The 15,000-nt window shown below is 37.7% G+C and overlaps 1 protein-coding gene across 5 annotated transcripts in view; it reads right to left on the bottom strand.

Moving 5' to 3' along the window:
- LOC144966107 (sialin-like) overlaps nt 1–15,000 on the bottom strand; it is a 71,242-nt gene that overhangs the window by 29,032 nt on the left and 27,210 nt on the right. For 2 of the 5 annotated variants that reach the window (XM_078902190.1, XM_078902195.1), the window contains one exon: nt 128–189. In XM_078902190.1, the coding sequence (XP_078758316.1) occupies nt 128–189 (62 nt within the window). Of the gene's footprint in view, nt 1–127; nt 190–1,964; nt 2,317–12,118; nt 12,302–14,744 lie in introns of those variants that run through there. The other 3 variants (XM_078902193.1, XM_078902191.1, XM_078902192.1) reach the window with 3 other exon arrangements.

The following is a 15,000-nucleotide window of genomic DNA, read 5'->3' as shown; positions in this document are numbered from 1 at the left end:
TGATGTTGATGATGATGATGATGATGATGATGGTGATGATGATGATGATGATGATGATGATGATGATGATGATGATGATGATGATGGTGATGATGATGATGATGATGATGATGGTGACATGCCTTACCATCTCTGAGATGTATTTGGTCATCAGACTCACTCCCACGTGATTTTGCCATTATGGGATGTCTGGAATGAATAAAAATAAATAGTGAGCTATTATATATTATATCAATGCGCAATATTCACTTTACGTGAAAAAGCGCTTTATAAAGGTTCCCTGACCAATAGCAACACGTAACATGAAAAACGAGACAGACGCCTGTAAGGCGATCTTACATTTCTTTTCCGACAGAGACAACGCTGTTAACGGCCAGGTAGTACTCGTTTTACACCTAAGTACGGTGAGAGAACGTGAGTAAAATTCCTTTTCCAAGGACTCAACTATGCGCAGAGCGAGTCTCGAACCCGGGACCTTCTGATCCGTAAGCTAGTGTCATACCACAAGACCATGTAGCCCATGAAGAAAAATTGAAACATGTAGATAATACAAATTGAGAGATGCCCGACAGCTCAGGTGGTAGAGCACAAGCTTAACACCCAAAGGAGACAGTATCTATCCCGGGTAGAGTCGAACTCTTATTTGAACCCCCCCCTCCCCCCCCCCACCCCCTTCCGTGGTCCACTGTTAGATCTAACCGCCGCCCCCCCCCCTCCACCCCCTTCCGTGGTCCACTGTTGGATCTAACCGCCCCCCCCCCACCCCTTCCGTGGTCCACTGTTAGATCTAACCAAAAGCTCTTTGCGATTGATTAGCGTCCTATCGAAATGGTACCAAGCAATTACTATTGTGTAATCCGGGATAACCTGAGAGTTTATGGGCCTTGTAGCTCTGCAGAGCTTTTAATGAATATATCCAACACAAAATTTAAAGATGAAATCAGTACAATTTTATGTCATATCTCAAGAACGAAAGCGTTATCTACAATATCATGCATTACGAATTGCTTTAAACCGACGTGTAGATATATATATATATATATATATATATATATATATATATATATATATATATATATATATATATATATATATGCATATATATATGCAGGTCTGACAGCCGAATATACTTATAGGCCTAGTTTAACACTGATATATGGACAAAACTTTGCGTTGAGCCCCATAAGGACTTGAGTTATCAGGCCTGCAAATAAGTGCATATCGCTTTAAACAGTTATGGAAAACAACGGGAAGGTTATGATGACAATAATATTTATATTCAATTGAATGGCTATGAGGTCTTATTGTATGGTCCTTCAGAGCCATCATGTCATCGAACCTGAGTTTATCCCACTTTCCATAGTGTAAAACGGACAATAGCAATTGCTTGCTAACCCCTTGATAGGACATCAGTTTCTCGCAAAGTACTGTCTGTAATATTTAACAGACCCGGCTAACCAAATCTCTGCTGAGAGAACAGGGTGGTGGGGGGGGGGGGGGGTCTCGATTTCACATGGGATTGATTTCGACCCCTTTGCGCGTGAAGCGAGAGCTCTAACAACTGAGCTATCGTGACCCCCATGGTAGGGGTGAACCCGATGGCAAACTGTTCATTTCAAACCTAAAAGATCAGAAACATGAACTTTTAACCTATCGCGCTTCAGTAAACTGCATTATTATTCTCAAAAAAAAAAAAACAAGATTATCGATAGAATGCGCTTGGCCAAGGAGTTCACAACATTGCCATCCGGAAGTATAACGGACCAACACAAAAAGTCTGTGTAACCATGAACTTTTATAGTCTGTTTAGTGAGAACAACTCACAAACGCGGATGGCAAAAACAATAACAAAGGCCTGAGTGACGTCATCTGCATACTATCTATAACTTAATCGAAGACTCAAAAGTTATTTTTACAATAAATTCAATTTTCAGTATCACAATCGTCCACTATAATAACAATACCGTTTTGAGACAAAATGTCACAAATGCTGCTCCAAAATATCACAAGAAATCTATTCACACTGAGAATCCATCAAAACTCACTGCACACGACATCAACAATCATCACCTTATACGAAAACACAAATGAAACTGTTTACTTGAGTACCAAATTTCACTCCTCTACTTCTCGAAAGTGTCCAGCCGTGACCATCGTTCACTTCTAGCCTAACACTGACCGAAAAATGACGTGAAGAGGAACGTCTTTGGTTTCAAAAGAAAACAAATCGTGAGTTGTATTTACTAGTTCCACCAATGGAATCATTTGTTTCCTTGGGCTCTACTAACGGCAACTCACTAGACGGTGGACAAAAATATAAAATGTCGTCAAGCTATAAGTCCGAGAGAGTTTTAGTGTCAGGCAAAATGCTAACGATGGCTGCGGTCTCGCCCCTTTCATAATGATACCTTACACTTCCTACAACCCTCGTGTATTTCATAGTTGAATGCGTAAAGTTCAGGGAAAGTTGAAGCGAGGTATCAACAACGTTATTATTTATGGGGGGGGGGGGGGGGGGGGGGGGATTTGATGTAAATAATCCCTTTTCACGTGGCTGGCTCATTTCTTTGTGTCGTGAGTAAATACCAATAGTGTGTTACTGTTTCACAACGCCCCAAGCCCGATGTGTATACTTATTTGTAAAACTGATAACCCATAATGTTATTATGGTCTCATTGTTGAAATGGAAATACTCTAGAACCAATACAAATATAGGCCTTTACAAAACAAATAATAAAATGAAGCACATATAACTGCCTTTAGTTATCGTGTTGTATCCTGTCATATAAGAGCGAATACTATTTTAAAACCTTTAATATACTCTGTGTAACCTTCATGCATAGATAACACTTTTCAAAGTTATCTCTATATAAACAACATACACAATTAATTTGACAGTTTTCGGTACTATACATATTGTCGCTCTATCAACTTATCAAATATCAAACACACAAATAGGTGCAGCATTGTACTATATGAATCATAGTCAAAATTCCAAGTAGATATCATTTGCCATATCAACACAAACGTTTAAAATTTCCATTATACATTCGAGATGTATAATTAATTGATAAACAAAATGTATTTTATATCCAATGTATTATTCATGGAAATCAAATATTGTGTTGGTATCAGACTTGCCATTATTTGAAACTAATTAGAGAATCGATACCTATAAAATACTAATTGATTAAAGGCAACGAGATCTAAATCGCGACAAGCTGTGGACTGTAAAAATTGATAAACTAAAAATCAATATAACAGCTTAAAAAAAAAACAACTACCTAACACGGAACAATATATATATATATATATATATATATATATATATATATATATATATATATATATATATATATATATTGTTCCGTGTTAGGTAGTTGTTTTTTGTGAAAATGTATCTATAGGGAATGAGATTAGCGGAAGAGTAGCGTCCCTTGATTGGACGTCACCTTACAGAGAGAACGTCAATTTGGTTTTGCGCATGCGTCTCTCTCGTCCTCGCTTTCGATGAAGTGTCTCAAGCCGCTTTCACCGGAATCGAGAACGAGAGACGCATGCGAACAACCAACATGACGTTCTCTCTCTAATAACTGTTCCGCCGGTGACGTCCAATCAAGGGACGCTACTCTTCCGCTAATCTCATTCCCTATACTATTCTTCACTGTAGAAAAGGTCACGTGTTGTTCAGATACAATTCATTTACATATCAAGTTGAATAAGATTGGGGTTTTAAAGAGGAATTTGTACTTATACCATGTACCCAGACTGTATGGACTCCCTGTAGTATATTGTGCGGCTATGTGGTCAAGTGGTAAGACACCCGCTTTCAGATTGGAAGGTCCTGGGTTCGAGCCTCGCTCGGCGCATAGTTGAGTCCTTGGAGAAGGCTCTTTACTCACATTTCTCTCACCGTGCTCAGATGTAAAATGAGTACCTGGCCGTTAACAGCGTTGTCTCTGTCCGAAAAAATTGTAATATCGCCTAACAGGCGTTATGTCCCGTCCTACATGTTAAATGTTGCTGCTGGCCAGGGACCCCTTGTAAAGCGCTTTGAGCACGCTTAGTGGATATTGCGCTATATAAAAGCCCATTTAATTTTTTTTTTACCCAGATTGTGTGGACACCCTGTTATATAGATAGAATGCGCTTGGCCAAGGAGTTCACAACATTGCCATCCGGAAGTATAACAGACCAACACACAAACTCTGTGTAACCATGAACTTTTATAGTCAGGTTAATACAGTTTAGTGAGAACAACTCACAAACGCGGATGGCAAAAACAATAACAAAGGCCTGAGTGACGTCATCTGCATACTATCTATAGATGGCGTTTATCGCGGGTTTTTTGTGTGTGTAGATTATCAAACAATAACAAATCCATGGTATCATTTCGTTACGTTTTTGGTCTAATCCTGTGCGGCTGTATTATGATTATGGTCTTGTGCTATAACACTCGCCTTCCGATCGGACGGTGAGATAATGCAAATAAAGAGCCTTTTCCAAGGACTCAACTCTGCGCCGATCAGAGTGCGTCTCAAAACTCAGGACCTTCGGATCCGAAGGCGAGTGTCATACCACTTGACCACATTATAGCCGCACATTGTACACCCACGACCAATGTACGGGAAAGTAATCTGCTTCGTTATACAAATAAAGAAAATAGTCGATCTCCCAGTTGTCAATGTTCACCAATTATTAACTCCTCATTAATCACTAAGCCACAACAAGTCCTTCTGTCCTGTGATATTATTGTTGCCCCCCCCCCCCCCCCCCCCGCCTCCTCCTCCCCAAGTGGTGTGACCTTTCTTACTCTAGTGCTATGACTTACACATGCAATGGTTCTACTTCAAGTACGAGTAAAAGTTACAGTCGAGATAATAGTTTGAAGTTTGTAAGCTATTCTCGATTTCTACTACCTGCAAACGCATTCACATTGGACATCAATATAATCGAACTATTTTGGCGAACACTTCCAACGACTTCAGTCCGTTCAACTATTCCGAGCAGCCATTTGCATTGAGTACCAGCGAGACAATCGTAGTTTGAGAAAGCCATGGCATTTTGAAATGACATCCAAAAACGCTTGTCTTATTCCTCTACGCCCAACAACTTTAGAGATTTAAACACTTTCTTTCACAAAACTCAAATGATATCGACTCCCAGCCGTTATTAGCAAACACAATCTTAAAGATCTGAAAAAGTGTGTATGTACCGAATTCGCCTACTCGCCTCGTTGTGTGGCCTTGAGCAAGTCACACTAACTCACTTTGCGCGCTGCATTGCGCCTGATGCATGGGTTATATTCCAGTCTTCCCTTGGAATAGAATCTAAAGACAAATTTCTCCTTCCGGATGAATGAAGGGAATTTTATATTTTATTTATTCTCAACCAAATGTTTGCTTTTCGATGATCTTTCATTCAGAGCTAAACGTGCAGCTATGTGGTCTAGTGGTATGACACTCGCTTTCGGATCGGAAGGTCCTGGGTTCGAGCCTCGCTCGATGCATAGTTGAGTCCTTGGAAAAGACTCTTTACTCACATTCTCTCACCGTACTCAGGTGTAAATTGAGTACCTGGCCGTTAACAGCGTTGTCTTTGTCCGAAAAATTGTAATATCGCCTAACAGGCGTCATGTCTCGTCTAACATGTTAAATGTTGCTGTTGACCAGGGACCCCTTGTAAAGCGCTTTGAGCACGTTAAGTGGATATTGCGCTATATAAAAGCTCAATTTAAACCACAGTTTAACGGTGCCGTTCGATTATTCGTCTATATTTGTTGCAAACGAACGCAGAGACTTAAATTCGAATTCTCAGACCATCCGTCCGTTCCACAGCTATACTACTGCGAATATTATGCTGTAAACTGACCTGTTCTAGCGGTTACCTCATATTGATATAATTTGTCCGGTAACCGTTGACCTAGAAACGGAAGTACTCTCTCCATACATAACACTTGTGATTAACAATTCCAAGTAATGTTATATAAACGTCCTTGACCGCGTAAACTATCGTACACTGACAAAAGGACTTATATCAGGAATAAATTAATAACCTTAAGAAAATTCACAAAATGTAGAAGTGACGTGAATTTAAATAATGAACTCGTAAAAATGGGAAAACCGACGTGCACATATTTGCAGGTCTGATAACCGAACACGATTATGGGCTGGATTTCACATTATTTAATGAATAATATATTGCGTTAGTTTGAGAGTATTTCCATTTTAAAAATACACCCCCCCCCCCCCACCCAAAAAAAAATCGAATATTTATATAGTGCAATGTGTACTAAACGTGCTCAAAGCGCTTTACTCAAAAGAGGGTCGTTAGCCAACAGTAGCACTTAAAATGTAGGACGAGACATGACGCCTGTTAGACGATAATGCAATTTATTTCCGATAAAGATAACACTGCTAACGTCCAGGTACTCATTTTACACTTGAGTATTGCGGTGATAAAATGTGAGTCAAGAGCCTTTTCGAAAGACTCAACTATGCGCCCCTCAGAGCGGGACTCGAACCCTGGACTTTCCGGTCCGAAACATTACAACAAGGAGCCAATAACAATTTGGGTTATCTGACCTGCCAATAAGAAGACGTTGGTCAAACCAATCACAACTAATAAGTAAAAACGTGTAGGCATATTTACTAAGGAGACACATCCAATTGACACCGAGATAACCACGCCTCTCGGACAGTCGTCATAATGTAAACAATGGTAGTGATTGGTAACCATAGCAAACTACACAGGTTTTATACTAACGGTGGTATGTGCCTAAGTAAGATTCCCACTGTTCTACCGCTTGATGAATAAATCCAACACAGAAATCTATGTGTAAACTTAAACGTTTATTATATGATCGAAAAACATTGTGTGATAACTATTCACCCATTTGGCAGAATGAAAAACAATGCTCAGAGAGAGAGAGAGAGAGAGAGAGAGAGAGAGAGAGAGAGAGAGAGGGGGGGGGGGGGGAGAGAGAGAGAGAGAGAGAGAGAGAGAGAGAGGGGGGGGGGGGGGGGGAGGTCGAATTGTCTTTTAAACCTTATTTCACACCAATAGAATGTGCGAAAATATTCTGCAATCGTTGAATAGATATTCTTTACACGACGTGTTCAAAGCAATATTCAACGAAAAGATATCTACTTATTGACTAAGAAATGAGAGGGTTTTCCAATGCGAGGGGTGGAATAATAGTTCCCCCCCCCCCCCCCCCATTAGATAAGTAATATTTACGTGGAGAGAACTAATAAGGTTGGCCCCGCGTTTGTTTTGTTTTATTTTGCACAGCTTGCCGCAAAATTAGGGGATATTTTCTGATTGCATTGCAACCGCAAAATCTGCACATATTGCACATTATTTTGCGAAATTCGTTCCTCGCGGTGATGAAGATTTTTTTTGTTTTCCCAACTTTGTGCCTATTTCCAAATCCGCATAATTTCTAGCAAAATTTGCCATTTTTTAAATCCCATAATAACATTTGTATAATCTTGAGTTTGAAATTGCGTAATTCCGACGGGGGTATTATATTAAATGGGTTGCATATGGTTAGCTGTTAAGTGTGATAAAACATAATATTTAGAAACCTGCAAAATGTTTGCAAAATGTTTGCAAAATTTACTTCTTTATTTACGCAAAATCCATAATATTTTGGAGGCAAAATTATGACCTATTTTTTTCCCAAAAAAACCGCGGGGTCAGAAGGGAACTCCAAATAACCCAACCTCTGAACTATACACGCGAATTAGAGCGTTACGAACGAATAGGTTTCCAAGACGTTTTACGTCGAATTGTAAAAAAAAAAACAACATATGAATGGTACACGTAACTACCGTACGTTTATATTGCTGGGGCAACGATAGTCAATTATACCAACCCGATACCATTACCTTGAGCTTGGAGAAACCCCATGCGGTTGAAGTCTTTGGTTTATTTTACATTATTCAACTGATAAAGGCTGATGAAAATGAAGTGTTTGCTCAGTTGTTGTTTTTTTTTTTTTTTCAAATATCTTATTATTTGAGTATTTTTTTGGCGAGAATCAAAGGAACGGCCAATTGGCGTGGCCTCATATTAATATTATTTCCGGAGGCCTTACTACAGTTTTGTGCGCCTCTCTCTCTCTCTCTCTCTCTCTCTCTCTCTCTCTCTCTCTCTCTCTCTCTCTCTCTCTCTCTCTCTCTGTCTGTCTGTGTGTGTGTGTGTGTGTGTGTGTGTAGGAGTATGTGGAGGTGTGCGTCTGAAAAACACTGAACTGAAATTTTGCTCCTTAAACTCTGATGATTGTGTTGGTGGTTCAGCAGGTAGAAGAATACTGCCGTAGGTACTCTGGAAAACCATAATATTTGAAAAATTGGCCAGAAAACTCGTCCTTCAAATATCGATCGATTTAAGTTTCCCTCATCGTGGCAAAAACGCTCAAACCTGGGACTTCGCAAAATTGGCAAACTTTTTAAATATGGGTTTTTTCCAGAGTACGGCAGAATACGGTTCTCATCTTGGTATGAAAGTCAAGCGATGCTGAGCGTGATCGGTGACTGGATGGAACACAATAATCGCAATAAAATAAACCCATACTCAGTGTTGAGTCATGAGATAAGCTATTTTATACACATTATTACCCCACTCAACCAAGGCGTGAATGAGTATAAATATTACTGATTTTAATATGCTATCCGCACCACTTCAAAATTCGACATAACACATACCGTTTATTTGTCCGATGTCAACAGAATCACCCATTTTGTCCAAAGTTAGTAAAAGAAGGTCCCGGGTTCGAGCCTCGCTTCATGCACTCTCGGTTTGTTTGTTTTTTGTTTTTGTTTTTTTTTTTTTTGTTTGTCTCTTTTGTTTATTTATTTTGTTGTTGTTGTTGTTCTTGTTGTTGTTTGTGCGGCTATGTGGTCTTGTGGTGCGGCACTCTCTTTCTGATCGGAAAATCCTGGGTTCGAACCTCGTTAGTTCGGCGCATAGTTGAGTCCTTGGAAAAGGCTCTTTACTCACATTCTCTCACCATACGCCATACAGGCGTCATGTCTCGTTCTACTTGTTACGTGTTGCTGTTTTGGTCAGGGACCCCTTGTAAATCGCTTTTTTTTTCAATTTACGTGTGTGTGTGTGTGTATGTATGTGTCTGTGTGTGCTGCGGGAGGGGGGGGGGGGGGGGGGGGTCTTAAAAGCCAAGCAAAGTTAAGCGTGATCAGAGTGGCTTTAGGAACGAATTTTAATAAGATTGCTGATACAAAAAATGACGCCTCAGGTATTTAATGATGATGAAATTTGGCTCCATATAGCTTTCTATGTAATTATAATTGAAGATGGGTGGAAATGCTCTGTATGAATGATCACATATTGATGTAATAGGCCAGCACCATGACCTTCGTCATTACTACCCCGTTCATTTACCACTAATTCCCTCCGGATCATTATATAATTATTATTCTCATTTCCTTATTCTACTACTGAAAGTTAACAATAATAAGGATAAACAGTCGTGACGTCACTTCCCACGTCGCTGGTTCCAAACTATCGCCACCATCGCCCGTATGAAATACTTCTCCGACGAGCATAAACATGTATCCAGAGGACAAAAACATTATTAATCTGATCATGTTTTGACTTTTATTCATTCTGATCACACTCTAGCCCGCATGAAGAATAAAAGTACCAATTTTGTTTGTTTACAACCAAGCCGCTGTTTGCTGGGAGGACGTGACATCAGACTATTGAATCCTATTGCTATAGAAGTAATTATTATTGAAATGTCTAGTTAGTATTCTGCCATATTCTGAAAAATAAAACATGTTTTAAAAATTTGGCCAAAAAAAGACGTCATTCAATGGAATATTCAATGGAATAAATTAACCCTCATTTTAAGCCAAAAATTATCAAACTCGAGCGTTCCGTGAATTCTTTGACAAGATGACGTCATTCAAATATCAATGGAATAAAATGACCCTCATTTTAAGCCAAAAATGATCAAACTCGAGCGTTCAGTGAATTCTTTGACAAGATGACGTCATTCAAATATCAATGGAATAAAATGACCCTCATTTTAAGCCAAACATGATCAAACTCGAGCGTTCCGTGAATTCTTTGACAAGATGACGTCATTCAAATATCAATGGAATAAAATGACCCTCATTTTAAGCCAAAAATGATCAAACCCGAGCGTTCAGTCAATTCTTTGACAAGATGACGTCATTCAAATATCAATGGAATAAAATGACCCTCATTTTAAGCCAAAAATGATCAAACTCGAGCGTTCCGTGAATTCTTTGACAAGATGACGTCATTTTATTAAATCGGTATCTGAAAGATAAGTTTCCTGGCCAAAATTTGGGTGGAAAAAAACATATTTTAAAAAATATCAAAGTACGGCAGTAGAGACATATTGCCCAAAATGTTGGGGGAAAAAAACATATTTTAAAAAATATCAAAGTACGGCAGTAGAGACATATTGCCCAAAATTTTTGGGGGAAAAAACATATTTAAAAAAATATCAAAGTACGGCAGTAGAGACAAATTGCCCAAAATTTGGGAAAAAAAACCTATTTTTAAAAATATCAAAGTACGGCAGTAGAGACATATTGCCCAAAATTTTGGGGAAAAAAACATATTTTTAAAAATATCAAAATACGGCAGTAGAGACATATTGCCCAAAATTTGGGGAAAAAAACATATTTTTTAAAATATCAAAATACGGCAGTAGAGACATATTGCCCAAAATTTTGGGGGAAAAAAACATATTTTAAAAAATATCAAAGTACGGCAGTAGAGACATATTGCCCAAAATTTTTTGGGGAAAAAACATATTTTAAAAAATATCAAAGTACGGCAGTAGAGACACATTGCCCAAAATTTTTGGGGGAAAAAACATATTTAAAAAAATATCAAAGTACGGCAGTAGAGACAAATTGCCCAAAATTTGGGAAAAAAAACGTATTTTTAAAAATATCAAAGTACGGCAGTAGAGACATATTGCCCTTTTGCCTTATATAAATAATAGCATACATCAGTTTATTTGCGTTTATTAAACGTTTATAAGTGTATAACAATTTCAAAAAATCAAGGTTCTTGCTTTTAATTAATTTTCTATCCTCCGATTATTCTTTCATTTACGTTCCCTTATTTTCATTTCTTCTGACCTTCACCCCTCTCACTCTCTCAACTTCCGTTTGCCAGATCAATTCAATATTTTCAACACCTTTCATAGTAAAAATAAAAGTTAAACTACACACTGACTATCTGGCACCAAAATTATAGTAGTTTTATATTTCTAAAGTGTTGAAAAAGTATGGACAATGTTGATAGCATGTCATCCCGATTTTTAACTTTTGAGAATCAACGAATCTCTGCTATTCTATTAAAGATAGGTCAGTCTTTGGTTTATCTTACATTATTCAACTGATAAAGGCTGATGAAAACGAAGTGTTTGCTCAGTTGTTATTTTTTTTTTCGAAATCTTATTATTTGAGTTTTTATTTTGGAGAAAATCAAAGGAACGGCCACTTATTTCCGGAGGCCTTACTACAGCTTTTATGCTTCTGCCTCTCTCTCTCTCTCTCTCTCTCTCTCTCTCTCTCTCTCTCTCTCTCTCTCTCTCTCTCTCTCTTTTTTTTTTTTTTTATTTCTCTCTCTCTCTCTGTGTATGTGTGCGTGCGTGCGTGTGTGTGTGTGTGTGTGTGTGTGTGTAGGGGTATGAGGAGGTGTGCGTGTAAGTAAGAGAATACTGTGTGGGTTTTCGAAACTGTTATGAAACATTTTGATGTTTATATCATTTTGATGTTTATATATTATTAATTTATTTATGTATTTTTGCCTGTCTATCTATCTATGTATTGTATATTGAATTTCAAACATTGTTAACCAAATGACAAATTGCCATTTTTTGACAATGAAGATTATATTAATTATAATATATTAAAATATATAATCAAAGAGCACTTTCTCTAAGGTATAATTTGGGTCCAAACTGTAAACGCTGTAATAGCTCTAGGAACGTATGTATGAAAATATTCGTTCCTTATTCATAAAGTGTAAATGAGAATATTAAACAAACATAACAAACATCAACTATGCATTCAAAACATTCCAACACAGTCTAATCACTTACCCTGCCAATCAGCAAATCCACACAAAATAAATTGTACAGTTATCCTTTGCTTCACCTTGTGTTTTGAGTGTAAAATATAGGGCAGGTACATGAGAAATATCTATCAGGTATATTATAAGGATTAGATCCCCCAGTTTTTAAAGTCCTTACAACGGGGTAATTGAAATTATCCAAGTTTCAAAATTTAAAACAATCATTTTGAGTTTTTACACTGTAAACACAGAAGCTTAGAATTATTTTCAATCACTTATCTATTTTCACAAGCAAAATTATGATACGTAGAATGTACACAATATCGAACGAGTCACCACTTTTATAACGTTAGCTCTAATTCAAAGTTGATTGGCAGCGCTTTGTCCACGGCCAAGTCCAAAGAAGGGTGGGGGGGGGGGGGGGGGGTTGACATTAAAGAAAACACGTATCTCCTTCAACTTTAACCAACATATTCAATCTCTCCAGTTCGTATGAATGGAATATTGATCAAATTTGTTCGATTTTCAATCATGGTGGATTCCAGATAGCAAAGTAAGGTACGTGGCCACTGGATATGTCTAATAATAGTTCTCCATGCACGTCAGACCGGACACACAATGTCAACTCATTTACATTGACTTACAACTTTGACTGATTTCCCTTACCGAATTTAGAATATAATGTTTTGTTTACATCCAATATGCCGAATTCCGTAAAAAAAAAAAACGCGTGTTTAAAAATTCTAGCCAGAAAAATCAACCCTCATGTTTATATCGATCGATTAAAATCATCCTTTCTTGTCAAAAATTCTCAAATTTGGGACTTCGCAGAGTTTTCATTGGAAGTCCCAGGATAGAGATATTTTGACAAGATGTGGGTCATTTTAATCGATAGATATGAATGACTGGTTACCTGGCCAAAATTTGGCATACGTGTTTTTACAGAGTACAGCATCCATGTCGGTACGTACTATAAAACCAGAACGACAAGCCTACCAAGCGGGGCTCACGGCTATCTACTGAATATGTGACCCATCGTCTCAAAACGGTATTATGTCGGAACGAACCAGATTCTTAAAAGCGGAATTAATTAATTGTTAAACTTGTCAAAAATATAAATTGTTGGCATTAGCACCCTAAAATATGGTATCCATTCTCCTCAATAAAACATACAAACTCAACACAAGTCTGATATATCTGGCTATAAATTAAATTTTCAACATTTTAATCATCCCGACTTAATACCGTTTTGAGGGTCACATATTTGACAAACTCTATTTTGGACGCAGGTCAAGGCGGGTGGCCTCTCTGTTGTTATCGTAGAATTCCCATGCACCACTATAGTGATGGATCGAAGACGTGGGTTGTAAATAGCAATACACAAAGATAGATTTAACAACTTCGAAATAGAAACCAAATACGAAACGTTTCGGGCTCAAAACCCTTCTTTAACCAATAACAGAAACAATAAAAACGTAAATACACGACTTAAGATTCAGACAGATGGCAAAAAAGTATCTGGTTACACTTGTTGCTAATGCGATCTCGAAATGTAAACAAAGTATAGAAACGGCCGCTTGATAACTAAGCACGTGTGAAGAGTGGATTATTTCATTATGCATAAAACTTGGTGTGTTGAAAATTCGACGAGTAAAGTTAATGAACACTCAGAAATAAAATGAGTATATGATCGTAGTTTGAAATGTCCTTCCCAAGGAATAAAGATATTTACAAAACCGACACACAGAAATAAAATGCGTATATTATAGATAGCATGCGCTTGGCTAAGACGCTCACAACATTGCTATCCGGAAGTAAAACGGACACAACACACAAAACCATGTGTAACCTTAAACGTTTATAGTCTGGTTAATACAGTTTAGTGAGAATTAATTATAAACGCGGATGACAAAAACAATAACAAAGACCTGAGTGACGTCAACTTCATTCTATCTATAAACTGCACACAGAGTGAACACCAATTCTTTATTCTATTCGTCTACTTGTCGTGACGTATTCATGTGTTGTTTGTTTTTGTTTTCGTTATTGGCCGAAGAAGGTTTTTGAACCGGAAACGTTCCGTGGTTTTTTTATCTAGTTATTTTTCCAATCTGTTACATTGATCCTTGTTCAATACCCCAATCCTCCATGCTTGGTTTGGTAGGCCTATCAATCATCAATGAAAATTTCAATATCCATATCTTCCGAACTCTGAAACAAAATACATTTTTTAAATATTTTGGCCATAAAACTCGTCCTTCAAATATTAAAATTATCGATTAAAATGGCCCTTCCGTTCTTGAAGTCCCAGGTTTGAGAGTTTATTGGATTTTTATTGGGTTTTTTTTTTTTTTTTTTGGACAAGCTTGAGGATGATTTTAGTCGATCGATATTTGAAGGACGAGTAATCTGTCCATAACGTGAAAAATATGATACTGTTTTTCGAGCTCGGCAGTATTGTAAAATGTAAAAACGTCAAAATGGAACACGCTTAGTGTGTAGTGCATTAACACTTAGACTGATCGCACTGACTGAATTTATCACCTTCACCTGAATTGGTTTCGGTCAATCAATTCGGCAAATCTCATGATATTGATATGCACATTTCTCATGTTCCAATTTTATTAATGAATGCGTTTAAGGAAAATACTCACCAGTTCTGCCTGCTAGACCAGTCGAACCAACACGCAAAACTATGTGTAATGAATGTTTTTATAGCTCTAGTCCGATAGAGAGAATTTAATGTGTACACGTCATCCAACTGGCGGTCAAAAACAATAATAATAATAATAAAGAGCTAAGTGACGTCAACGTCATTCATTATATTCATTCCAACGAAATGAATGATGGTTTTGAATCGTCTGGTTCCATGGGAGATCTTCAAAAAGAGAACACCATATGCGTGGGATT

This window comes from Berghia stephanieae, chromosome 2, assembly GCF_034508935.2.
Source record: "Berghia stephanieae isolate SIO BIC M18660-M18661 chromosome 2, UCSD_Bste_1.3, whole genome shotgun sequence".
In the NCBI taxonomy this organism is placed as follows: Eukaryota; Metazoa; Mollusca; class Gastropoda; order Nudibranchia; family Aeolidiidae; genus Berghia; species Berghia stephanieae.
The sequence above is the reverse complement of the archived record's forward strand: the minus strand, read 5'-3'. Positions and strand labels throughout refer to the sequence as shown.